Source organism: Belonocnema kinseyi, chromosome 8, assembly GCF_010883055.1.
Source record: "Belonocnema kinseyi isolate 2016_QV_RU_SX_M_011 chromosome 8, B_treatae_v1, whole genome shotgun sequence".
Classification (NCBI taxonomy): domain Eukaryota; kingdom Metazoa; phylum Arthropoda; class Insecta; order Hymenoptera; family Cynipidae; genus Belonocnema; species Belonocnema kinseyi.
In genome coordinates, this window is record NC_046664.1 from 46,814,693 (window position 1) to 46,840,356 (window position 25,664).

The 25,664-nt window shown below is 31.7% G+C and overlaps 1 protein-coding gene across 2 annotated transcripts in view; it reads left to right on the forward strand.

The window, feature by feature from the left end:
- The window catches only part of LOC117177757 (RNA binding protein fox-1 homolog 2), a 231,448-nt gene that overhangs the window by 156,166 nt on the left and 49,618 nt on the right, over nucleotides 1-25,664 (forward strand). For both annotated transcript variants that reach the window (XM_033368665.1, XM_033368666.1), the window contains exon 7: nucleotides 13,918-13,938. In XM_033368665.1, the coding sequence (XP_033224556.1) occupies nucleotides 13,918-13,938 (21 nt within the window). The remainder of the gene's footprint in view (nucleotides 1-13,917; nucleotides 13,939-25,664) is intronic.

Here is a 25,664-nt window from a genome sequence, read left to right on the forward strand (position 1 = left end):
CGAAGAAAAAGTTTGCCCTGGAAATCTAGATGATCAAGTTTTTCTGTCTGATAATGTACGGAAAAAATATTATCTATGTCACCTGTGGAGTTATTTGAATGCCCAGGATGACAATGCGGTGAAGGTGTGGTTTGATGTCAGAGTGCAATAATGGTTACGGAGTCGTTGGAAATTTTTTATTGAAAAACTATGCGCTTTTCGGAAATTTTGTCAAGAATAAAAAGTTCTTGTAATCAGCCGAGGAATACGCCTGAATTTTTCCGGAGCGTTTTGAGCAAAATTTTGAATTTTGCAAAAATTGTTCATATGCAAAATCCAAAATTTTGCTCAAAACGCTTCGAACAAATTCAGGCGTATTCCTTGGCTCATTACAAGAACTTTTTATTCTTGATGATTTTTTCGAAAAGCGCATCGTTTATTGTAAAAAAATTCATGAATGTTTTCACAACAATTTTGCCATTAAGAAGCCATTTTGAAAATACTAAAACGAAAAATCGATCTTTGAACAATGGATTCTCAAAGTTTAGACATTTATTCCGCCGGTTAGTGAGATTCCAGGTTAATTACAGACTCGAAAAGCTTTGCAAAATGGTTCACAAAAAAAAATAGGCACGAAAAATCACGTTTTTTTTGTTTAAACTGCATTTTGGGATAATTGTTATTGGCCGTTGAAAAGCAGTGTACCGGTAGTGGCGTTTTGGCCGTTTAAGGGTTAAAAAGTTGTGAAATGATAGCGAACATGCTAACGGACGTCCCCGCACACCTTATTTGTGTTTTTTTTTTCTAAAATTTTTTGATATTGCTAACGTGTGTACATTTGGAGGTTATGTATGTTACAATTCTCCTGTGTGTTACTTCCAAACTACACAATATTTTTGGCCGAAAACTTTGGACTTGCTAATAAGCATAGCAACTAATCTCCCTGAACTAACACTTTTTGCAGGCAATCAAAAAAGTCTATTTCATAAATAATTTTCAGATTATCGGAAAGGTAGAGATGAAAAACGACGTAACCTCAAAATAATACATATGTATACAATTTTTATTTAGCACAATAGATTTCTTTATTATTCTCCCTCAGAAAAGAGTCCGGCGACGTCCGTTATGATATTTTATAGCATCTCCGAATTCAGTTTTTGAAAATTTTCATTTTTGTGGAAAAAAAGCCGGGGAAACTGTAAATATCACATACCCTTAAGGAACTTGAACTTTTTCTGGTTCTTTCGCCTAAATGCGAACTGAATTAATAGAGGCTAACAAGAAAATCCAACTATTTTTTATTGAAAAGTATACTTTTATATTTTTGGTCACGAATTCATCTCTTTTGTTTAAAAAAATCTACTATTTCGATGAAAATATATTTGTTTGGTTAAAAATTCAGCTACTTGTTCAAAAGTCCTCTTGTTTGCTGAAAAATTTGACTGTTTTCTTGTATATTCGTATTTTTTAAATAGAAAATCTATCCTTTTGGATGAAAAACTATTATTTGGTTCAAAATGCAACAGTTCTTGGTTGAAAGTGAATTTTCTTTAGTCATCTTTCTGGATTGAAAATTAACTGTTTTTGGTTAAAGTTGAATAATTTTGTTCAATTCGTTTATTTTGTTGAAAATTTATCTTTGCAGGATTTGGTTAAAAATTAATCTCTTTGTTTGAAAAGTTAATTGTTTTTTTTTAAATTCGTCCTTTTTGCTTAAAAATTGATCTTTCTTAATTGAAAATTTAACGGTTGGGTTGAAAATAAATGTATTTTGTGGAAAAGTCGTCTATTTTGGTAAAAATTAATCTTTTTGGTTGGTTTCAAATTCATCTATTTTGTTGAAATGTTGTCTTTTTTAGTATAAAGTTAATCCTTTTGCTCAAAAATTCATATTTTTGGTTAAAAATTTGACTATGCTCAATTGAAAGTTGATCTATTTTATCGAAAAATTCATTTTTTTTTAGTTCAAGATTCATCATTTCTGATGAAAATTAATTTCTTTGTTTAAAAAATAAACCATTTTGTTGAAAATATGTTTCATGGTGAACTCTCCTGACGGTACTTACAATAATTTTACCAAACTGCGTGGCCAGTAGTGTTAGGAATTCGTAAACCAGGGGGTTCGTCAACCGGGAGTTAGGTGTATTTAAAAAACAACGTATTCCCCTATTTACCCTGTTTAAGAGTTTTTTGCGCTGTGAAGACTGCAGTTTAAAATACCATACATTTTCGTTCGTAACATTCTGTTGTAATTATCGAACGTTTCTTATCATAATAATGTAAGGGATAAATTAAAATAATAAAAAATAAACTCTATAATTGTCCTTTATCGGTAAAAAAGGTTTGAATGTCACAATTCAGAAGTGATTTGATTTTTGATTGCCTGAGAGCACTGATTGCCAGTGAAAATCAATTTGGAGTCTCCTTCTTGACAAAATCATATTTGGAAAACTAATTTATTCAAGGAGACAAGTGGTTCTAACTTTCCAGTGCTTTCAGACAATTCTCAGTCGCAATCTGTTTAAAAGCTCTCAGTGAGTGATTCGTGAACACTTAGACTAGCGCCAAATGAACTAAATATTATAAGGAAAAAGGAGAGCGAAAAAAATGAATTTTTAGTCGCAAACTGCAATACTAACAATTCTGACCTGATTTTCTGTTTATCTTCGCAAATAGTTCTTCTGACTAGAGACGGATCGGTGCCAGGACTCGGTGAGCTTTTACTCAAAATTACGACTTTCTTCGCTCCTCTACTCTCAGCTGTGTTTTCGCTTCCACGAGCTTGTGTCTCTGCTTTCCAATTCTTTTTTTTTCAACGAGCTACTCGTAACTCTGGCACTCCTTTAGCCTCGTACTTGAGACACCCGGGTTTTCTGAAAAGAAGGGGCAGTAGCACTTGATTTAGGAGATTTTTTGACCTTTGTGAAATTTCGCCCAAAAAAGCTTTTCAATGAATTAAAGATACATCCGAGATAGCGGTAAAAAAATAAATAATAATACGGCTGAGGGGTTCTCAGTATGATAAAATATGGGGGGTCATTCCAAAGATTTTTTTTTAATTTGACATTTTCTCTAGTATATTGTCCACTGCCTGGTTTTAAACTGAATATTTCACCAAAATTATAATTTTTGGAAAAACAGATAATTTTAAATCTCTTATTTTCTATAAAATCAATATTTTTCGAGATAAATAAAAATGATAAATTTTAACTTTGCAGAAAATTAAAAAAAACAATCGCCAGACAAATTCATGCATGGTGGAGCAGAGTTTAGTATAAATTAAGAAAAAATGTTTGGATCGACATTTGATTTATACTGCCTCTTTTTTTCAATTCTGACTTTAAACTGAAGCAAGTTTTAATTTTTCTATATAACCAAAATACTTCACAAATGCCAAATATTAGGTATAAAAAATAATTAATTTGGTGGCTTTACTTTGATGTCTTGTAACTCTTGATCAAACTTGAATTTTTTCCGTCATAAGGTAGTTTTAAAGGGCAAATCTTAAATTTCAAAACACAATCTTATAGGTGGCGGCCCTGCGAACTTAACCTCCAAAATCAGTAGTGAATACAATCGTGTACGACAGGATCATTTGAGATAGTGCATTCTTTTTGCATTCCAATTCAAAAATTACCATTTTGAAATCTCTGAAACATTTTTTTTTTAAATTGAAATGCAAAAAGAACACAGGGTGTCAAATGTTCCTTGTCGCACAACATTGTAATCACTGATGATTTTTTAGATTAAGTTCGCAGAGCCGCCACCTTATTGTGTTTTAGGGCGGTAAGTCATTCGAGTTTGACCAAGAGTTACAAGAAATTAAAGTAAAGGCACCTAATTAAATTGTTGACCTAATATTTAACCCAACTGCTTGATTGCTAACTGTGCAAATGTGCAATAAGATTGTGTTTGCACGCTGCTATTTTTTTTGCACGAATGTTGGTCGAAATACATACTCCGAAAGAGAAAAAAAATCTGAAATTTAAGTCGATGTTTGCTTATTATACTTTGCTCTGGTGTCAGTAATAAGAAATATTTGAAGCAATTTTTGGTTTTATTTTTATTTTGTGAATTTCTCGTTTAACAAATTTAAGATTTCGGAAACAAGCCAGTTGCCAGTTTCTGAGAATGTAAAAGCAATAAAAACTTTTTTCCAAGTTTTGTTGAAGCTGAAACATTGGAAAATTCTGATATGGGTTGAGCTATCCATCACCCTAGTTTTTTGATATTTTTCAAGTCGCACGTTCCATCTGAGTCAGATTTAAGTTTTCAGACTTGGCACACGTGGGACTTCTTCTTAGTATTTGAACATAAAACGCCTTGTCGGTTTTAATATAAAGGCTCGTTAAATTCTCGCCTGAAAGTGGAGTTACGAGGGAGACTAGAAAAGAAAATTAATAACAGTTGAGACTTGCGGATAGTTCCCTTGTAACGAGACTTGCGACAAAGTTACCAACTATTGAAGTGTAGAGTGCGAACTTGCTTTACGAATTTCGAAACTCGAAACAATTTTATGAAACAATTTTAATCTCCAGTTACTAAAACTTGATGTTTCTAGAATTAAATGAAGCGCTTAATTTTAATAATGTAATTTATTGTCATATTCATTCAAATTAGAGTAATTTTCAACATTTTTGGATTTAAAGAAAATTTCTCGAGGATTTAAATGGGAACCAAATTCAAACACGTTTTTATTGATTTAAGGAGGATTTTTTAGAATTCACGTTTTACACTTCTAAGGCTTTTCAATTATAGAAATAAAATAGGAAGAATGCAAATTTGAAAAATTCTGAGTTGGAGTTTCGACCTCTTGTAAAAGCATCGAAGTTGAAAATCTTCTAATTCTACCGAGTTGATCATTAGAAACTTTAAATTGAAAATTGAAGAACTTAAATTTTGAATCAAATTCTAAAGTAAAATATGTAGAATTTTAAGTCATACAGTACTAAAAGCTAAATTTGAAAACTTTGGTTTGAAAAGTACAAACTCAAGAGTCTTCAAATATAAAAGAATGGAAATGTCATATTTTTTAATTTTAAAGTAATCTAAATTATTGAAGGCAAAGAATTTTAAAAGCAATGTTGACTTCAAAACCGAACAATTATTATTAAAAGCTGATAGCTTTTAAACTTAAAAGTATAATTTGGAGGACATTGAAATATGCACAATTAAAAATTATTCAACATTTAAAGTATAATAACATATTTTATGTATTTTTTCACGCTGTTGAAAAAGAAAAAAAAGGAGATTGGAGGATGGGATGGCTTTCTCGAAAAAAGTAAAAATACAGGAGAAATTGTCGCTAGAGTGAACTGTGATTGCACTCAGGGTCAAATTTTCTAATTTCCATGAGACTCACGAAAGCCATTGTGGCAACTTGGTTCGATGAATAAGTAATCATCCAGAACGATCCAAATGCAAGACAGCATGGCCCGATTCTCAAGGTGGTATCCACTTATCGTTACCCAGTTTCGATACGGCATGGCACTGGGCGGATCACGAATAATTGGCCACCTTCCGTTTCATTAGACATGCTTTGCAATGAGATACGAATCCTTGGCACGCAAAATTCCGATCAATCCTTTTCACGATATTCTTACTATATACGTCAAATTTCACAACTCACATACGTTAAATCGCACTTCATTAACAACACGTAAATCACACCGTCATGTTTACTCGGGTCGAACCAGATACCAACACAAATTGTCTTGTTCACCTAAATATATTCCACCCCTGGAAAATAATCCTTCTCATGAAACAATTTAGAATAGTATATTGTGTAACAAGTGCCTTCTCCACTAAGCGTCTTTTTCACCAAGTGCCTCTCCCTTCCATTACCTTCAAATTCGGTAAGTGCCTTGGGTATACTATTGAATGCGCATGCGCGAGACAATATTCTAATAATCCACCAATGGGTTTTAGAAATATTTCCCGCCAAGGCCTAGGGGTGTGGCTTAAACATGCGGGCGCTTAGTAAGGACCTCGATCCCGAGCGCCGGGTGCTTTGTGAGTCTTCTGTATTCGTTCGCTTCACCTCCGTTTCGTATTACAAACTTCACGCGAGGGGTATAGCATCCCGCACGATACTTTTTTTTGCAAAAGTGCAGGCAAATAGCGGTGCTCAATGTTTGTAAGGAGTTGTACATAAATTACATTACCAATTGGCTGGGGGAGGGTGAGGGTCGCCCAAAATCTTTGGTTGGAAACAGGGCGAGGGGGGTGCAGGAGAAGTAACTTTACAAAATTTAATAACGTTTAGTGTGTTTCCTGATGATACATTTTAGCAAAGTTTGCGAATTTTACGAAAGATAACGCTCTTTCTTATATTCTCCGTTTTCCTCTTTTTTTTAAGAATTCTTCTTTTTCCATGTTTTGAAGAAACGTCCCCTTTTTCCTCATTTGTCGTTTTCCGTTTGTTTGTTTAAATTCGAATTTAATTATAAGAACCCAAGAAGTAAATCCAACTATTTTTGGTTAAAAGTTAATTTTTCACATATTTCATTGAAAATTCGTGTTTTTTTTTTATAAAAAAAATATTCTTGGTTAAAAGTCATATTTTCAATTAAAAATTTAACTATTTGGTTATGCGTATGTTAAACTTTTTGTTAAAAATTTATCTCTGGCAGAAAATTAAACTATCTTATTAAAAATACCTTTTTTTCAGTTGACAATTAATTATTTTGACTGAAAATTTAATAATTACATTTTGGGCTTAAAAGTTTTTTTTTCGAGTTGAAAAGTCAACTATTTGGTGAAAAATGATTTCGTTTTGTTGAAAAATAATTTTGTTTAACTCATCTGTTTGTAATTTCAAAATAAAATCTTTCTTGATGGAAATTTCAGCTATTGAACGTTTCTTTGAGAATTCAACTTTTTTAGTTAAAACTTTAACTACATATTTGGTTGCAAATTAACTTTCTTGTTTAAAATTCAACTTTTTTATGTAAAATTCTACCTTTTAGCATAAAAATTCAACAATTTTGTAGAAAATTGAACTATTTTGTTTAGAATTAACATTTTTCTTGACAATTCATACTTTTTTTTTAAATTTAATATGTTGGTTCAGCGTGTAACTGTGGTTACACGTTTAATCATATTATCGGTTTGAAAATTCACCTGTGAACATTAATTTTTTGATTGAAAATTTAACGATTCTATTTTTAGTTAGAAATTTATCTTTTTTAGTTTAAATTTCAACTGTTTGGTTGAAGATTCATATTTTTGGCTTAAAGTTGAAAAATCGTATTTTTTGATAAAAAATTAATTTTTTTGTTGAATAATGTTTTAACTATTTCATTTTTTGGTTAAATTTTTTAAAGATAAAAATTCGTCATTTCGGATCTTCTTAGTTAAAATTCAACTGTTTCAACTTTACACAAACGCGAAAGACTTCAGAATAAACGTGAAATACGTTCTAAGCTAACAGCTAAGTTACCTTGAGGGGGGGGGGTCTCAAAATTGGTAACGTAGTTTATGGACTCTACGGATACTAGCATGCAGTAATAGGATATTCCCGTATACCAATCTCAAGAATCTTGCCATTTGCATGCTTGCGTTGCAAAAAAATTCCATTTTCTTCAAAAGAATCTTCATCAAATCGAATTTCTCCTCTCGGTTTTCTCAATAATTTCCCAGGTGAGGAATTCTTATTGGAATTGTTCAGGTTTATGATCGTTGACTCTTTTTCTGTCTGCTTCAATCTCGGAAAAGCGGATTATCTTATCTCATCGTAATCGGTGCTAGACTTTTCCACAAATTTTTCGCGGACTTGAGCTCGAATTCTATCGCTGCATCATCTCCGAGGACCATCGATCGACTTAAAGGCAATTTCCTTTCCTGAGTACCTTTATTACAGTCAATTACGTCTGACAGATCGATTATCCTTTTGCACACGTAACTCTATTTCCTCTTCTATTTTTTCTTCTTCAGGGGTCTTTAAAGCACGTATTTTTAATCAAAAAAAAATCCTGCTTTTAGTGCAAAAAGACGATTTATTTGATGCCTTTTTGAAGTATAAAAATAATTTAATATAGTTAAACAGAGAAGCCAATTGGAAAAAAGCTTGTAAGAGCCGAAAGAAAATGAAATTTACTGAACTACCCCTATTTTTCTAAGAATGACTATTCTGTTGTATTCAAAGTCAGTCAAGTTGTAATCAGTATCCCTTCTTTTAGTTAACATTTTAAAAAATGTACCCCTATTTTTTATTTTTGCACTCTCAATTTGAATAAGAGAAAAATCACTGATATTCGAGCCGTTAGTGACTTAAATTAAGTTCTTATTATATTATATTTTCATACGATATTACCTTCTTTTAAACATTTAATTTCTTTTTGATTATTTTTTATAGTTTTGTATAATATACGAATTAATGTATATTGTATCAATTCAATCATTTCTTTATTGATATAACAAATCTTTTAAAACTTGAATTATTATTGATATATTTTTTTTAAATACGTCAAAGAAAAAGTAAAACTTCATTTATCTCACAGCTTGCCATTAAAAATTGAAATGAATCAATCTCTCTGTACAGATTAAATATATTAAAGATGTTAAATATTTCTTTTGGTTCGAAATTTTGATTGATTTTTAGATAGAAATAGGGAATTATTTCTCTGCGAAAATTATTTAATTAATTATTTACAATAAATTTATTATAAAATGATTGATTATAGATTGACCAGTTGCTGACTAAGAATGATAATAAAGATTAACATACAAAATGTAGTAACTATAAGATAAAAAAATTAAGCTACTGTAAAATTATTATTCAACTTTCGAAGAGGGATTTGAACTTTGATAATTGAAGGTTGCTCCCTTTCTGGAAAGCTCTAACTTCACAAATGCTTTCTAAAAGTTTAGTTTGCGAGGAGGTGTCTCGATTTCTGCCTGAGGGAATTTTTTGTGTACATGTAAGTTTCTAGAATGAAATACTTAGTTGCTTGACGGAAGGTCGTTTCGTGTCTCCAGGCTATTGTGTGAGTCTCTTGTTTTTTCTCAATTTTTGTCAATTTTTCTCATGACTGAAATAAGGTCTCAATCTGATTAAGGTCGACTCCATCACGAGTAGCAGTCCTACGAAGTTACGTGATTGTTTCAAACTGGTTCGAATAATGTAACATTCTCACTCCCATCCTCTCGAAAAAGAACAACAGAAGATTTATTTGGAAAAGTTGGACGTATATTCGCTCTTATACTTCAAATATTTTTATTTACATTTTTTTGTATCCAAACCTCCTATATTTAAATTTCCTGATTATGGAAATAATTCAAATGCAATCAAAATTAGATTGGCCGCTGGACCCGGAAACCAGGAATTTTTTGAGACCGGAAAAACTTGGATTATATAATATTTACATAATAAACTTAAATTAAATAATTCTGAAATCTTTCAGTTAAAATGTTTCAAATGCTTTAAATTAAAAATAATTTAGTTTATAATTTAAAAAGTTTTCAGTCTAAAAAAATCCAAATCGTTGAATTTTCCATGTTTAATTGCTTCAAAATGATATAATTTTCAACATTCAAAAATGTATTGATACATTTTACAGCATAGAGCATTAAAAATGATAGCATGGATTTATATTTTTTAACCAGAAATCTTTTAACTTTCCAATTTATAACAGTTAAGAAAGTTTAAGATTGTAATTTCGCGATATTTAATTAAAAATTGTTCAATGGACAAGTTAAATATTCAAAAGAGTAATGCTTTAATTTTCAGTTCAGTTTTGATTTAATTACTTCAAATGAAAAAATATTTAGCCTTAAAAGAAGAACCCGGGAAATAACCGAGAATTTTTTTCATCCACTCCAGCGGCCACCCTGCAAATATATTTTAACGAGAGATCAAATAAAATTTCAAAATCCACAAGATTACTTTCTGATGACATTAGACACACCTGTTTTTAGTATAATTAAATGCAGTTTGTGTAAACACGTTAATCACTTTCCAACACCAACCCGGTGTCAATTACCCTAGACTAATTGTAATTACACCTCCATTAAACGCCAATAACTCGATTTGATTAGGCCTCCTAAATTTTATCCCACCTCAGAAATTCAGCCTATTTTAAATTAGGTATATGCAATAAATCTCCACCAAATACAGTTTAACTGAAATAATCAGAAAATAGAAATGTGTATTTCAATTTTTAAAGTTGAAACTTCTTTTGGGTGGAAATGTAAAAACTCTTTCGGCGAGTTTTTGCTGGAAAGCTCGTTAGTTTGAAGAAAATGTTGATTTTGTCTCGAAAATATTTATGCCGCTTGCGAAAAGACTTTCACGCTAGAAGTGATATATAAGCATAATTTTCTAATTCTGCTTCGTTAAGCAGAGAGATTTCAATGCCGGGTTTCAGAGTAATTCTCGAACATGGTAAATGTTGTTACGTTCTAATTTCTTCGGGCGTGGTCAATTCTCAAAGCAGGAAACTGAACACCTACCTAAATACATTTATAAGTCTTAATCTAATCGATACTTAATGTTCATGACATTTATCGAGTTGTCTCTCCCATTTCGAGAAACTATCTGCTTCCTCGGTCCTCTGAAACACAATTTGCACTCCAGGTCTTCAATTATAAGACAAGATAATTTCGCCGACACTCAGAGTCAAAATTGCCAGACCATTTAGAAATGTTTTATTCAAAACTCACATTCAGGCTTCACACCCTTTCTTCTATTCCTCTTTTTAGAAGAATTCTTCTTTTTCTCCAGTTTCCAAGAAAGAAGTTCCCCTTCATCTCATTTTCCCGTCTGAATACTATATCCCAATTTGAAGCTCCAACTATTTTTGGTTGAAAAGTCTTATTATATTTTTGGTTCAGATTTCATCTCTTTTGGTTAAAGATTGTACTTCGTCGTTGGAAATTCAATTGTTTTGATGAAAAGTGAACTATTTTGATGAAAATTCATCTTTTTTTGGTGAAAAATTCAACTGTTATCTTGAATATTCGTCTTTTTGGATCGAAAATTCGTCCTTTTGGATTAAAAGTTCGATATTTGGTTGAAATGAATTTGATTGAAAATTCATATTCATTGGAAATGAAAAAATTTTGTTAAAAATTCAACTATTGTGTTAAAAGTTCATCATTTTTGGTGAGGAGTTCAATTGTTTTGTTGTATTTTCGTAATTTTTTATAGAAATTTCGTCGTTTTGGATTAAAAATTATACCATTCCGCTGAAAGTGCAATGGTTTTTTGTTTAAATTTTTTCATTTTCGTTTAAAAATTCGATCACTTGGTTGAAAGTGAATTTTTAAAATTAATTTATCTTGATTGAGAATTATCTCTTTTGTTAAAAATCGACTATTCTGTTTAAAAGTCATCTTTTTTATCAAAAATTCAACTGTTTTGTTATACATTTGTTGTTGTTGAAGATTTATCTCTTTGTTTGCAAAATTTAATATTTTGTTCAAAATCAAATTTTTCAACTGATAATTTAACTGTTCAATTTTTATTTAATTATTGATCTTTTTATTGGAAAATGCAACTTTTTGGTTAAATATTCATGTATTTTATTCAAATTTCGTATTTTTGGTTGAATTTAACTTTTTTTGATTCAAAATTAAAATTTTTTTGTTGAAATATCAACAATTACATTTATTTCGTTGAGAATTCATCCTTCTTTTTAATTGAAAATTCGACAATTTTAGTGAAAATTCATTTTTACTTAATTAATAATTAATAGTTTTAACTCAGAATTTAACTATTCCATTTTCGGTTAAAAATTCATGTATTTTGTTGAAATATTGTCTTTTGGTTGAACATTGATCTTTTTCGTTAAAGATTCATTGTTTTGGTTGAAACTTGACCGGTTTTAGATGTAAAAGAAAAGTATTTTCTGGTTGAAATATGAACTATTACATTTTATTTTTTTTGAGAATTCATATTTTTGGCAGAAAATTGTACTATACTAGGTTAAAAATAGAACTACTGTGTTAAAGATTCTTTGTTTGAAAAAATAACAATTTTGTTAAAAAATTGTCTCACATTGGACTCAATAATTTACCTACAATAGTTTTATTTTAAAGAATTTATCCTCATATTATTCACCATTTTCGGTTAACACCCAGGGAAAGCCCAAAAATATTGAAACATAGAGGGGTTCTCGAGTTATAATCGATGACCTGAAGGTATTTCAATATTTTTTTGGTCTCAATGTAAAACTTGACATTTCATTTGTTTTCACCCTATATTTGTTTTCTCTTTGGTTATTTCAAAGTTAGAACAAAAATTAATTGTTCAATTTTCTCAGAGAAAATTGCAGTAATTTAATTAAACCGTGCCATTTAATTACGTTATATGAAATTAATAGTTTATTAATCAATTTAATTTAATTTTATTAATTATTTATCTCTAACTTTAAAGTGAACCTATAAGCTAAACTTCGACTCTATCCGTGGCTTCGCGCTTTTCAACTAAAATATTGCCGGATTTGCAATAATAATTAATGGGAGAGGAATAAAGGATACTTCGACCTGAATTTCAAATTGGATAATTTGAATCCTGAATGTGTTTTTGCCTCTTTTATGCATATCAAGTCACATGCATCCTCTTAAGTTTTCGCTTGCATTTTGAACGCGCATGTTCACCTTTTGTTTATATTACAGGGACTGTAAAGTTTTAACGTTTATAAGTTTAGAGCACGCTTGTAATTTTAGAAATACTACACGAATTCCCATAATGTTTATGTTTCAATCATTTTAAACAGAAAGCTTTACAGCATTCAGAATTCTTTATTGAAATATTTAACACTGAAAATTTGAAAATGCAAAACTAAATTCCTTTAAAATTGATAGCTTTTTTAATTGAATATTTATATTGTAGTTTTTAGTTCAAGTTCTAAAATTTTTTACTTTATTTGTTCCCGAAAAAATTTCAATTTAAAATAAATTGTCGAGATTTAAAATAAAGTGAGCATTTTTAAGAAATTTAAAAATTCAGAAATAGTAATAATTTACAAATTTGAAAATGGTCACTTACTATTTACAACTGAAAATTTTCGTGTTTTAAAAATTCTAAATTTTATCATTTTCATTTAGGATCGAGATAATGTGAGTAGCACAAGTGTATATTTAATTTGAAATCGTTGAAAAATAAATAATTTTAGATTCGAAAAATTTAAAATGTATAATTCAAGAATTTAACTTTTTATATTGAACAATTTTAAGTTATAATATTCAAAATTGTACCTTGTACTTTTTAAAGTTTTAAATATTAAAAAATTAAAGCGCAAAAAGTTTATAATTTCTTTATTTGGAATCCTGAAAATTGTAGAATAGTATCAATTTGTATTGTTTTAAAGTTGTTCCATACAAAATTGTACAACTCAAATAATAAAGGAATTTTCAACCTTAGTCAATTGAAAATTGTCAATTATTAGGAGAAACATATTATGCTTCATTTTTCGATGTGAAGGTTTAAAAGAAATAGTTCTTAACGAAAAATATTTATACCTTATTTGAAGTTTTTGGCAATCGTTGAGCATTTAGAAATCAAAAAGTTAAAAAATTAAATTGTTTATCACATTTAACTGTTTAAAATTCTAACTGTTGAAAAATTTCCCATTCAGAGAATAATCAATCAAATTGAAAAATAAAAAATATCGTATTGCACCTGATTTCAAAGCGGTTTTAAAAAAAATAAGCTATAGGTCCATTCGTAAAATTAATTTAGTCCTCGGTTAAAATAATAACAAACTTGTTCTCTTATTCCTTTTCAAAGCCATTGCATCAAATAATTTTGAAATGGATATGGATATTGAGCAAATGAATAATTAGCTGATCAATCTAATATTATAATTCAGTTAGTAGCAGAGCAACAAATTAATTTAAAAAAATTGTAATTATCTGAAGAAAAAAAGAATTGAAAAAAAGCTTGAATAATGGAATAGGGCTAATGTTTGATAAACTACTTTTCTTTTGTTGCAGTGTGCGTCCAGTGGCCAGAGGGTAGGTGCATCCACGACGTGCCTGAAGAGGCATTTCGGACTCTTTACTCTGAAATCAGGGAGAACTGCCAAGGTTTCTCCTGAAGGCGATCCAAGAGCGACGACAATTTCGAATAATGGTTCTGAAAGCAAGCGAATTTTCGAATAGAACCCCCACATCCGCCACACCACGACCAAGCCAAAAAAAAACAGAGACAAGCCGAGTGCACATACATAAATCACAGTAATTTTCTTTTGTCGATACACGAGACTTTCGTACGACACGTCGAATTTCAGCCGGAAGTGTGACGTCGCGAATGCTGAAGATCCTTTAAAAAAATAAATAGAAGCTAATCTTTTTTTCTTTCATCAAAATTCAAAAATTGTAATTTTATATTAGAAATGAAGGTTTCAGTCTTCAGCATTCGAGGCGAGTTCCTATTCCGGTCTAACACTGACCTGATAGAAGGTCCTTCGACACTTACTCGAGTTTTAGGTTTCGCTGATTTCTCCAGCCAAGGTGGGTCTATTATTTAATTTACATAATATTCAGTCGTCGCTTAACGACTCAGTATTTTTATTTCGTTTGATCATTCGCCCTCATCGCGTGTCTTTCTTCTTTGTTCCTTTTTATTCCTAGAAATCTAGGCCCGCATGGAAACGAACAGATAAACGAGATAAGAGTTCTAAAAAAATACTTTGTAATTGGTAAAGATGTTTCGATTGTTTGAACCTTGGGAACTTCCAAGTTCAAGTAGATTCAATCAGAGACAATGCTTTTCGCAATTCTCAACTTTGTTAATATTCTTTGAAAACTATCGAATTTAGAACTCTTTTTTTTGCCGAAGATGAGTCTGTTGGTCAGTGGTAGGCCGAAGAATAGGCTTTAATGTAAAAAAATAGGGCCTAGGCGTTTTAACAGGGGACAAAAATTCGAGGGGATATTCCTCCCGATAGTGAGATACGATAACTGTACACAATATGCAGTCAAGTGTCTTATACACAGTGATAAAACAATACAGGGTATTAGTATAGTTTTTAGAATTTTAACTGAATTTTTAGAACTTTTTACTTGTAATTCTTACAGATTTTTTAAAAATTTCTTTTGTCTCTGTGAAAGATTATCTCTTTAATTCTTTGTACAACTTTTACATTTTTTAGTTTTTACAAAAAACTACTTATATGGTGTTAACTTGATCCTTTTAACTTTCACAAAAGTTTGTTTTGAACTTTCTTCAACTTTTCTTCCTAACGCGTTGTCTTCTTCCGTACCTTGAAACATTCCAGGGTGTGAAACCCGTCGAACTGATTTTTTTTACAAGTAAAATATTAAATGACACTGCTCAAGAATCACTGACTGAAAAATCGAGGATGTAATTCTGTGATAAGAAACTTCCTCGTGCAGGGTGGCCGCAGGTCAGAGAAAAACCTGAAAATCAGGTCAATGCTAGGGATTAAAAAAAAAAACCTGCAAAAGTCAGGTAATCAGGGTGTCTACCCTACCTGGAAAATCTAGCAAACCTGGAATTGTCAGGGAATTTTTATAAACCTGGAAATGCCAGGGAACTTTTTCGATAGTTTGCTCAATTTTTTAAAAAATTGCAATATGAAATTGAATAACAATGATTCTTTATTTGGAAAAGTAGTTTTATATTACAGTATTTAACTATTTTGTTATAAATCATTTTTTTTTTTTTGGATTTGCAATTAATTTTATGAACTGAAAATTTAACTATACTATTTTTGATTGAAAATTGATCACTTTTAGTTGAAATTTGAGTATCTCGTTGAAAATTCATGTATTGTGTTGAAAATTCGTTCTTTTTGGTAGAAAATTAATGCTGATGTAAACATATTAACAATTTGCTTCAAACTTCTGTCTTCCTCTTGACTGAAAAGCTTTCTTTGTTAAAGATTCAACTGCTTTTATTTAAAAATTTTATTCTTTTTTGGTTGAAATATTAACTACCAAACTTTTCTTTCAGAATTAATCTTTTTTTGGAATTAAAATATTAATTGGAAATTCGTCCCGTAATTAATTAATTATTTAAATAACTATTTTCTTGAATTTTTTTGTTGAAAGTTTTTTTTTAACCGAAAATGTAATTATTTCATTTGAATATTCCATAATTTTCGTTAAAAATTCATCTCATTAGTCAAACATTAATTTTTTGAACTAAAGATTTAACTATTAAATTTTTAGTTGAAAAATGATCCTTTTTAGTTGAAAATTAGTCATTTTTGGCAGAATTAATCTTCTTTATCTTTTAACCATTTTGGTCTTATGTTCACATATTCTTATTAAGGATTCATCATTGTTGGGTTGAAAATTTATCTTTTCGGTTGGAAATTCAAGAATTTCTGGTTATTTATTCATCATTTTAGTTAAAAATTCAATTATTTGGTTAAAAATTCGTGTATTATGTTGAAAAATGATGGGTTTTCGAAAATGAATCATTTTTTTGAAAATTATTAATCTTCTTGTTTTAAAATTCAACTTTTTGGTTGAAAATAAAACTATTTTGTTCAAAATTGATGTTTTTGGTTAAAAATTCATCTATTCTAGTCGAAGATTCGTCATTTTAGTTGCAAATTTATCACTTTTGTTGGAAGTTTTTTTTTTCTAGATAATAGAAAATTAATTATTTCAATTGGAAATTTATTTATCCCATTTTTGGTGGAAAAGTAATCTTTTTTATTTAAAAAGTCTGCTGTATGGTTAAAAATTTAAGTATTCAATTAAGAATTTATTTATTCTGCTGAAAAATCGTCTTTTTTGGTAGAAAAAATAATCTTTTCAGGCGAAAATTCCACTATTTGGTTAAAACATCACCTATTTTGTTGAAAACGCAATATTTTGACTTGATAAGTTTCTTCAAATTCCGATTTGAAGCTTTTTAAATTAAATTTAATAATACTCACATTAATTTTACCTAAATATACACTCAGTTTGAAGTATAAGATAAAATAAAACTTTGTTTAAATTATTATTCAAAATCATGGGCATAGAAACTGAAAAAAAACATTATTTATAATAAAATCGCGAAAAGTGTACCTGGAATTGTCAGTGATTTTTTTCTGGGGTTTTAGTAGACACTCTGGTAATTTCTATACCTAAAAGAGACTTTATATAACTGTGAAGAATAATGAATCAAATAATTTCAAAATCGATATGTGTTCTTTAAATGTTTATAGTCAGGGAATTTTGAACATAAATTTTTGTGGCCACCCTGTCTTAAAAACAATACAGGGTAATATTTCTAGTGCGAGTACTATTTATAGTACATTTTTGAATACTAGTTTTAGGACTTATTTATAAGTTTCTCTGTTGCAAAAAAGGGAAAATGCAGACCCTGTCAAAATTTACTCTTCACTTTGGTCAAACCGCGTTGAAGTTAATTTAAATCAAGCTTAAAAATCAATTTTTGTAGGGTCTGTTTTTTTCATTTGCTCAGCGATCATTGTCAGGAGTGTGAAGTGTGTTAGGTTTTAGTCTAGATTTGAGTCTTAGCTAAATGCATGCTGAATACAAATTCAAAAAGAGACCATGAATGTGAGTGCATCATTCCCAAAAAGGGGCAAAAAGAAAAGTGGAGATAATGTGCCAAAATTGGAGAATGATAGCTGATGTGTAGAACATAATCAAAAAGGACATTAGAAAAAAAAATTGAAAAAAAAACATCCGAAAATATTATCAAAAAGACACCATGGAATATGGATCGAGAGAAGCTTATAAAAAAAGTAAAAGACAGTGAGTTTAATCCGCGAGTGAAGTTTAAGAGTGCAGTATTATCGAATGAAGATTTCATGCTGGTCTTTACAAGTACAGTAGTTGGTCGCCTTAAAAAAAAACTGTCAAAAATTGTTCAGAATTGAAAGGACGATGAGCAATAAAGAAGTTTTTCTCGAATTCAAGGAGCCATGATTTGCACGAGAAACAATCATTCCAGAAACAATTCATCAGGGAATTTTGATCCTTAGAAATGATCCAGCATGCTCCGTGTTCGTGTGTTATTGCTTTCTGTCTTTCTCTCGCGAAATTCTCGATTCTAAGCTCTCTTTCCTTCTCTTTTATCATCTTGGCTTACAATTTCCACTTTACATCAGCGGTTAGTAAATCTTGCACCACAAATTGTGAAATGGGCTTAACATTTGTGACATTATCGTGCCCCTGGGGAAAAGGTTCTTAGGTCAGAATGAAAGGATTTGGTCGAGAATGGCGAAGGGATGGTTAGGAAGAGCTCGAAAAGAAATGAGCGGTTTTTCCAACTCCCTTGGGTCGTGCCTCCTTCAAAGTAACACCCTGGTATTACTTTACCTCGTGTGCGGACCGGAAGTACAGGTCTCTATTTTATTTTTATTTCTCTTTTTTTCTTGTTTCTTTTTTTTTTAGTCTCTTGTCGTTAACGTTCCTCACGTCACGTCCCTTTCAAATCGCTCCCTCGTAACGACGCTTCGCGTATGTGTGCTTTTGTCCACTTACACAAAAGATTCCACGGTCAAATGCCTTCTTTTTGTGACTTTGGCGATTAATCCGTTGATGTAGAAGAGCTTAGAAAGTGGAGGGATCTCGTGCTTTAGTCTTGTTAAGTAGTGCATTGTTCAAAGGTTGCGTGGTACATGCATGCAGACTTTTTTTCCATTGCTGAGGATTTTTGTCCTTTTTCTTTTTTAGAGAGAATATGTGGAACTTTTGAGGCTATTACGGAGAGTTGATAGTTATAGATTAACAGAATCAGAGTTGGGTACTAGTTTATTAAAGTTTGCAAATATTTCAAGCCCAACTCTGCTATTCAAAACTAGTCGTTTGTCTAGAGTTTACAAACTTATTATGCGTTTAGTTGTATGTAGTAACACTAGACCAACTAAACTTAGTTTAGAATGAATTTCCAGAGCATTCAAGTCTCTCATAATACTTTTTTATCCCTTCTCTTTTCAATGTTGCAGGTCGTAGAGTTTATAATTCAATCTCGAATCTTTATTTCCTCTATCTGGAAGAACCTAAAAAGAGAAACAAGGGTCGAGCTGGACCCGAAGGTTGTAGATTTGTCACCTTTGCATGCACACGTATTTTCCTCATAAGCATTCGATGTCCACACATCCTGACATACCAGTCCAACTTTATGTCTTGCTCGAGCAAGAATTAGTGTCTCACTATTCAATGGCTATTAGAATGTACGCGGCAGATAATATTTGCACTTGGTGTCTTGCCAGTTTGAATTTCCGTTAGCTAGACTAAAACCTCTAAGCTTCTGAAGTGTCAAGGAGGATGCACAGTGTGTGCAGTAAACAGTAATTCTCTTGTGCACGAGGTTCTAGTTAAGAATTCTAAATTGTCACTCACTGTTGGACTGAAAGGGGACGGGGGTCTACATGTCTACAATACCTATTAACTTTGGGGTGGATTGTGATTGTTGTATCGCTAGGTTGACTAGTTTAGTATAATCGAGAAAACAAGACCACTCTCAGCTGCACTCCAATGCGACATTGAGCACCATGGATGCGCTTTAGCTGCACACTTTGTACCTTCAAGACGAAAATGTGACAAAAGTAAGCTTCAGATAAACAAACGGAGAGAAGGCAAGAGAGAGAGAGAGAGAGAGAGAGTGGGAGAGAAAGAGAGTGAGGAGAAGTTCTCTTCAATTATTCTCAAGGAATGACGACGACTCTGAAAACAACAGAGACCTGACGACTGAAGGACTGATGCTGAATCAAGAATGACTCTTCAAATTACACGGTGACGTGAACCTTACTGCTGATTGCAGACAGCAATAATTGACCATGTTAGCTTGTTTCTTTTTTTCGTAAGAGGAGATGATTATCGCCTAGTAGCTAGTCTAGGGCTATCTATCCCAGTGGTAAAGCATGAGGTATTTTCGTACATAATAATTCGTATGATTTATTAATTATTGTAATTGAATTATTATTAACTTAATTGCGATCCTCCCTGCATCTCCTCAACAACTCATCCCATATCCACTGCTACTCACCCTCAACTCTTAACCTATCAATTTTTCCCTTCAATCTTATCCTCTTCGATTAATATCCGATTGGCATTTTATTGACTGCAACTACTGTTAATATTGGATCACGCCATTATTGGATTGACTTGAGATTGATTGAACACTTGTTACTATTTACTTATTTACTTTTTTTTTCGTTTCTCATAAGTATTATATATATATATATATTTTTTTTACTATTACATAATAATCACGGTAATGCGCCACATTCACTGGTTGATGATTGTCTCGTTGACAAAGGCCCGTACCTTGCCTGTGGTTGTGCTTGGTTGTGGTTGGAGCGGTTTTGGGAGAGAATTTTTTAATTGCTTTTTAATATTATTACCTTTTTTAATTTGCACGTCTCATGTCGTGGCCTTGGCTTGCCTTCATATGAGATTCACCTGTGAATATATTATATGTATATATACATACAGATATATACTCGATTAGCGTTATTTTGTTATAATTTTTCACGGTGATCAGTCCGCTGTGGTCCTTCTGGCAGCTCCCATCTATTTCACTTTGTTTATCTTGTGCCCAGTGCACGCTCTGCATTTTTTAAAGTCGTATCGCACTCACTAAACAAGCACCCGCCTTTCTTGAGCTGTCTTAGAAAAGTAGAAGTTTGCAGACAGCTTACGAAAGGCTTTTTTTTACTTTCATGTTTGGTTTTAGTTGTACTGTCGCAATCTGAGCAGACTTGCATTTTTAGAAGTTTTCATTTGGGTTTGTGGGCAACAACTGACTTATGAAAGTGATATCGTTGATTAGGGCCTTGCTGAAAAGCTCTTGAACGAACTGATTGTTGACTAGCTGTTCTCCAAAGTTTTCGGAGATCAGTTATTTGTTAAGGCTGATTTTTGTCAGCTAATTATCGAGTCTAAAAATGGTGTTGCAGATAATCTGTTCGTCAAAGGTTTTGTAGTAGAGCTTTTCAGCAAGGCTGCTTTTGATCAGCTCAGAAGGCAGGTTTTGCCCAGCTGAGAAACCTCGCTTTTAAAAATGCCAGTATCCTCTCCTTGCACCCAGTCCAATTCATTTTTATTTCTATCTAATCATCTTGTTGAACAATCTCTTTGTGTTAATTAATTTTTTTATGTAAATCTTGTCTAATTCCTATGTTTATAATATTTTGGTTTTTAATTGTGATTTTGGTTTGGTTAAGATGCATGCTGACGATTTTGAGCGCCAGAGGCCCATGACGGACTCATATAATTTGTAATTTTTTTGGAAATGTTAATTTTCATTGATTAATGTTAATGATCGTGGCACGGTGTGTTAGTTGGCGAGAGAAATGGCCGGGCGAGGTTGCTGCATGCTCAAAGTGCCGCCTTGTATTAGTGGTAACTAATTAATTCATCGCCCCTGAACGTCGGCACGTCGCTCGCACTTTTCCTCGATTAAGAAAATGAACATGAGAACTACAAATAATATTCTTTTACACATTGTATACTAGTGCTTGTAAGGGTACTTAGAGACGAGTAACGTTTATTTGTCGGCTTACTAACAAAACTCGACTTGCAGAATTCAATCACGTTAAGCTTGTACGTTTCACGGAGCCACCCTTTTTATCCAAAGCCCGTTTTCGAAAGAAATGAAGAAAAAAAAAAGGAATTTCGAAAGAAAAAAAAGGAAGATTTGTTTCGAAAATTGAAATAAAAAGTAAAAACGGCAGGGAATAAAGTGAAGAAAGTAAAACTGGATTTGGTGGAGAGGGTGGTTTGTAAGTGTCAAATTGAGCATGAGAATCCTTAGGATTTAGATAAATTAATACTCCTGTGTACTTTGACGATTATTAGCATCATGAGAATCATCGAGAATCGACGAAAGCATCATACCTCTGAAAGCATCTAGTTCCGGGGGAGTTTCATCAAGGAAAATGTGAGTGTCGTTCTCGTCGAAAGACATTCTTGGACGATGTATGTCATTCACAACGATTGTATTAGCTTTTCGCATTTACTAATTAGTCTCATGCGTTAATTAGTTACCGCTCAGCGTGCAAGCAGCGCCAGAAAATATTCACAATTTACTTTTACTGTAATTATTAAGCCCCTTGGGCAGCAATTGCGCCTCGTCAACTGTAAGACAACTAATCTTGCTCTCGTTGAGATCTTGGAACACCTTGCTTTTGTATATCAGACCTAGTTGAACAGCACTGGAACTACTACATAGGTGCATAATATCAGCACTGTTATTTAATAGCCTCTTTATTTTCACTGATTGTGAGTGGTCTTGAATCTGCACAGTCTTGGTTAATCAATAAGAATAGAGGATGTTAAAAAATGAAAGAATTCTAGATATTTTAGTAATTGAATTCCAAGAGTGTGCTTTTCAGTTTATCTACTTGTCGATTAAAATCGAGAGACTTGAGTTCCTCGTGAAGAAGAGTCAGATTCTTCTATCTAATTAGGGATCTTCTCTTCTGACGAGGCAACTAGATGTTGATACTATTCATAGTGACTTGCTCGTTTAACCATCGTTTTACTTGTACTTGCCGAGAGAAAGAGAGACACTTATATACACTTAATTACTGTTGCTTTGATCGTGGGTTATGCGACTGTGGTTCTAGTGCATCTGATTTTTGAGCCTCAGGCTGTATTTACCTCTATCTGTATGTCTTCTCACAATGACTAACCGATGATATCTTTCTATATTCCATCCTTCTTTAGAGTAATCACCATTTGTTCATATTTTACTCACCGCGCGAAACGTTCCTGAATGAAAGCTAGATTTTTAGATTCAGATTAGTTATCTGAAAACCAGAAATTACTCTGAGTCACGCTGAGTATTATTCAGATTCTGATTTATATAAGTTGTTGAACAAGCTGATGTTTAGCGGAATTTTTTTACAAAGACTGTTTTAGATCAGCTGTTAAACAAGGCTTCCATTGAACAGTTTTTGAACAAGCAATGCTAATATTTCCATTTGAGTTTCTTCTTTTTTTTCCATTCAAATTTTCCAGAGATTCTTTAATATAGTTTGAAATCAGTCATGAATTCAAATCCTTGACACGCAGCTAGTGAAGTCTAAGCTTCATGGAAGCAGCTTAATAATATCCTGTGACGTCTTCCCGTTTCTACCGAACTAAAAGCCCTCATGCGACATTCTAATCAATCATCTCGCCCCACAATCACTCTGCAACCGTGAATCGTCAACAGTAATTCCGGAAGCAAATTTCCCTTTTCGTGAAATATTTGCCTAATCCTTATAGTTCGTCTCAACCCCTATACTGAAAATTGAACTTGTAGCTCGGATATTTATTTTTGTATAGTTTTGTTGTTGTTTTGCTGTTGAATGACCTTCTCGCTCGATAAAAACAAACGGGTTTAAAAGCATCGTAATACCTAGCGACTCTAAAATTCCTAAAAGCATAACAAAATTATCGGGGTCTCGGTAAAAGGTTTACAAAAAACAAAGTGTACCTGCCATCTGGCTTGTCGGGAGTCATAATTTCGGTTCTGCACTTTTAATCCTTATTTTGCTTGACACTTGCTCAAATTACTTAGGCCGAGACTTCAAAGAATATTTCAACGTATAGAAGACTTTAAGCTGATTTCGTTCTCAGTATCTGGAGAGCTTCAATTCTCTCAGGAACGTTTCAACTGAGGTCCTGACACCCCACTTTATCGCCTCTTTCGTTCGATCCTTCTTCAGTATGAAATTTTATTCCATCTGCTCCCCCAATACCTTCTTTTTTTTACTCGCGCCCTCTACTGAATCTACTCGTGGAGTTTTAATATATGATACTACGCGGGCATTGAAATCTTTTCCCCCTTCTTTGTTGACTCGATTCATGCCGACTGACGTACTTTTTCTTTGCTCATTAAGGGACACAATTCTTCCACCCCGTTAGCGGAAACTTGCAGATTAAAAATTTTTATTAAGGCTGTGCTAAAGTTATTTCAAGTTTAAAAACAAGAAATGTCAAAAGTATTTGGTAAAATCGAGGCCAATATTCTCATTGTTAACGGTAACTAATTTTTGCAAATAAGTGAATGTGAACTTTAAACAAAATATTTCAGGTTAAAATTATTTATTTAAAAATATGTATTTAGGATTTTATGTTTTCGCTTTCTGCGTAGGTGAAAGTTGGAAGTATTATTTAATTAATATGTTGTGGGGTTCATTTATTACTCTGGAAGATTTTATAAAAATCTCTTTGTTACTTTAGTATTTCAAAAATTTTATTTAAGTAAGATATTGTTCATAAAAATAACAATGGTATAGTTCATAAATATTTTTTTTTATAAAAACGTATCAGAGAGATTTGTAGAGAATTTTTCAAGGAATTAAATGAGCCCTAGAACATTAGAATTATATCAGAAAGGCTGCTTTTAGCTAAAACGAAAGAAAAAACACAAAACTCTAAATAAGTATTGTTAAAAAGACAATTTTAGCCTGAAATATTGTTTTTATAAATATCACTTTTAGTTCTCTTCCAAAATTAGATACAGTTGACAGTGGGAATATTTATCTTGATTTTATCAGGCATTTTGAACAATTCTTCAAACTTCAGATAGCTTTAGTACATCCTGAATTTTTAATTCTCACAAATTCCTTAAGGTTGATCTAAAAATGTTATTCTTTCAAAATTAGACTCTTAAGCTTTAATCGGCCTGGTTTGAACCTTTTCTAAGTCGTTTAATTTTTGAACTCAAAAATAATGTTGATCTAAAAATACACGGCTTCAAGTTTTTAATTATTTTCAGTTCTATAATTTTCAATGTTGATCTCTCCCAAATTATAAACATTTGATCTTGATTTCTTCTAAATTTAAATTCTTAAAACTCCTAAAGTTGAAACTTCAAAATTGTAATTCTTCTGAACTCGCAATGATTTTATTCCTGAATGAGTTTAAATTAGAAAATAACAAATTGATATGTTCTTTCAAATTGAAAGTTTTCGAATTTCAGATTTATCCTAAGTGTGAGACTTTTTGGACAATTTATATTTAAATTCTTTGAAGTGTAAATACAAAAATTTTCGTGATCTTAAATTGTGTAGTCTTATAAATTCTATGGCTTCCAACTTTGAACTCTTCCTACTTAAATATCTTTCATTTTTGGTCTTATTATTATTAACGAATATTAACCAGAGGCTTTCTATTTTGTTTCACATTTCCGTTTTCCCCTTTCTCAAATTCAAAATCGCTTAATTTTAAAGATTTGAAAATCGCAGGGTTCTGTTTTTTACAAATTGTTTTTTTTTATACTACAGTTTTCATATTAGAGACTTAAAATGTCGGAATAAAAAGATATAGCAAACTACATGCTTTCAAACTTGAAGAATATCTAGATTAAGAGACTTAAATTTGATAATATATAAAAAACCTGCTGCTTCCTCTCAAAACTGTAAGGGTTCATTTTCCATTGACATTAATTTTAATTTTCACGCCATTTTATTATTAACTATCCTCCACCTTAAATTAGACATTCTTCTTTCCGCTAACTACAAATCAATTTTCCCTAACCAATCTTCATTAAACTCGATGTTCACGATCTGTAAGCCATCGCTTGACCCAAGTCGGGGTAGTTTAGTTTAGACTCTAAACTACCCCGACTTGGGTTTCGTTATCGGGGGAAATAGTCAGTCAGTGGCAATCAGGCCGTCCTTTTCCATATGTGAATTGAATCGTGTAGAATATTCGCTGTGGATCGTGATTCGAAAATTTTTCCTCAACTCAAGAGTCGATAAAAACATATTTTCGTATTCGCCACCTTAACTTTTCATCGTACATAAAGT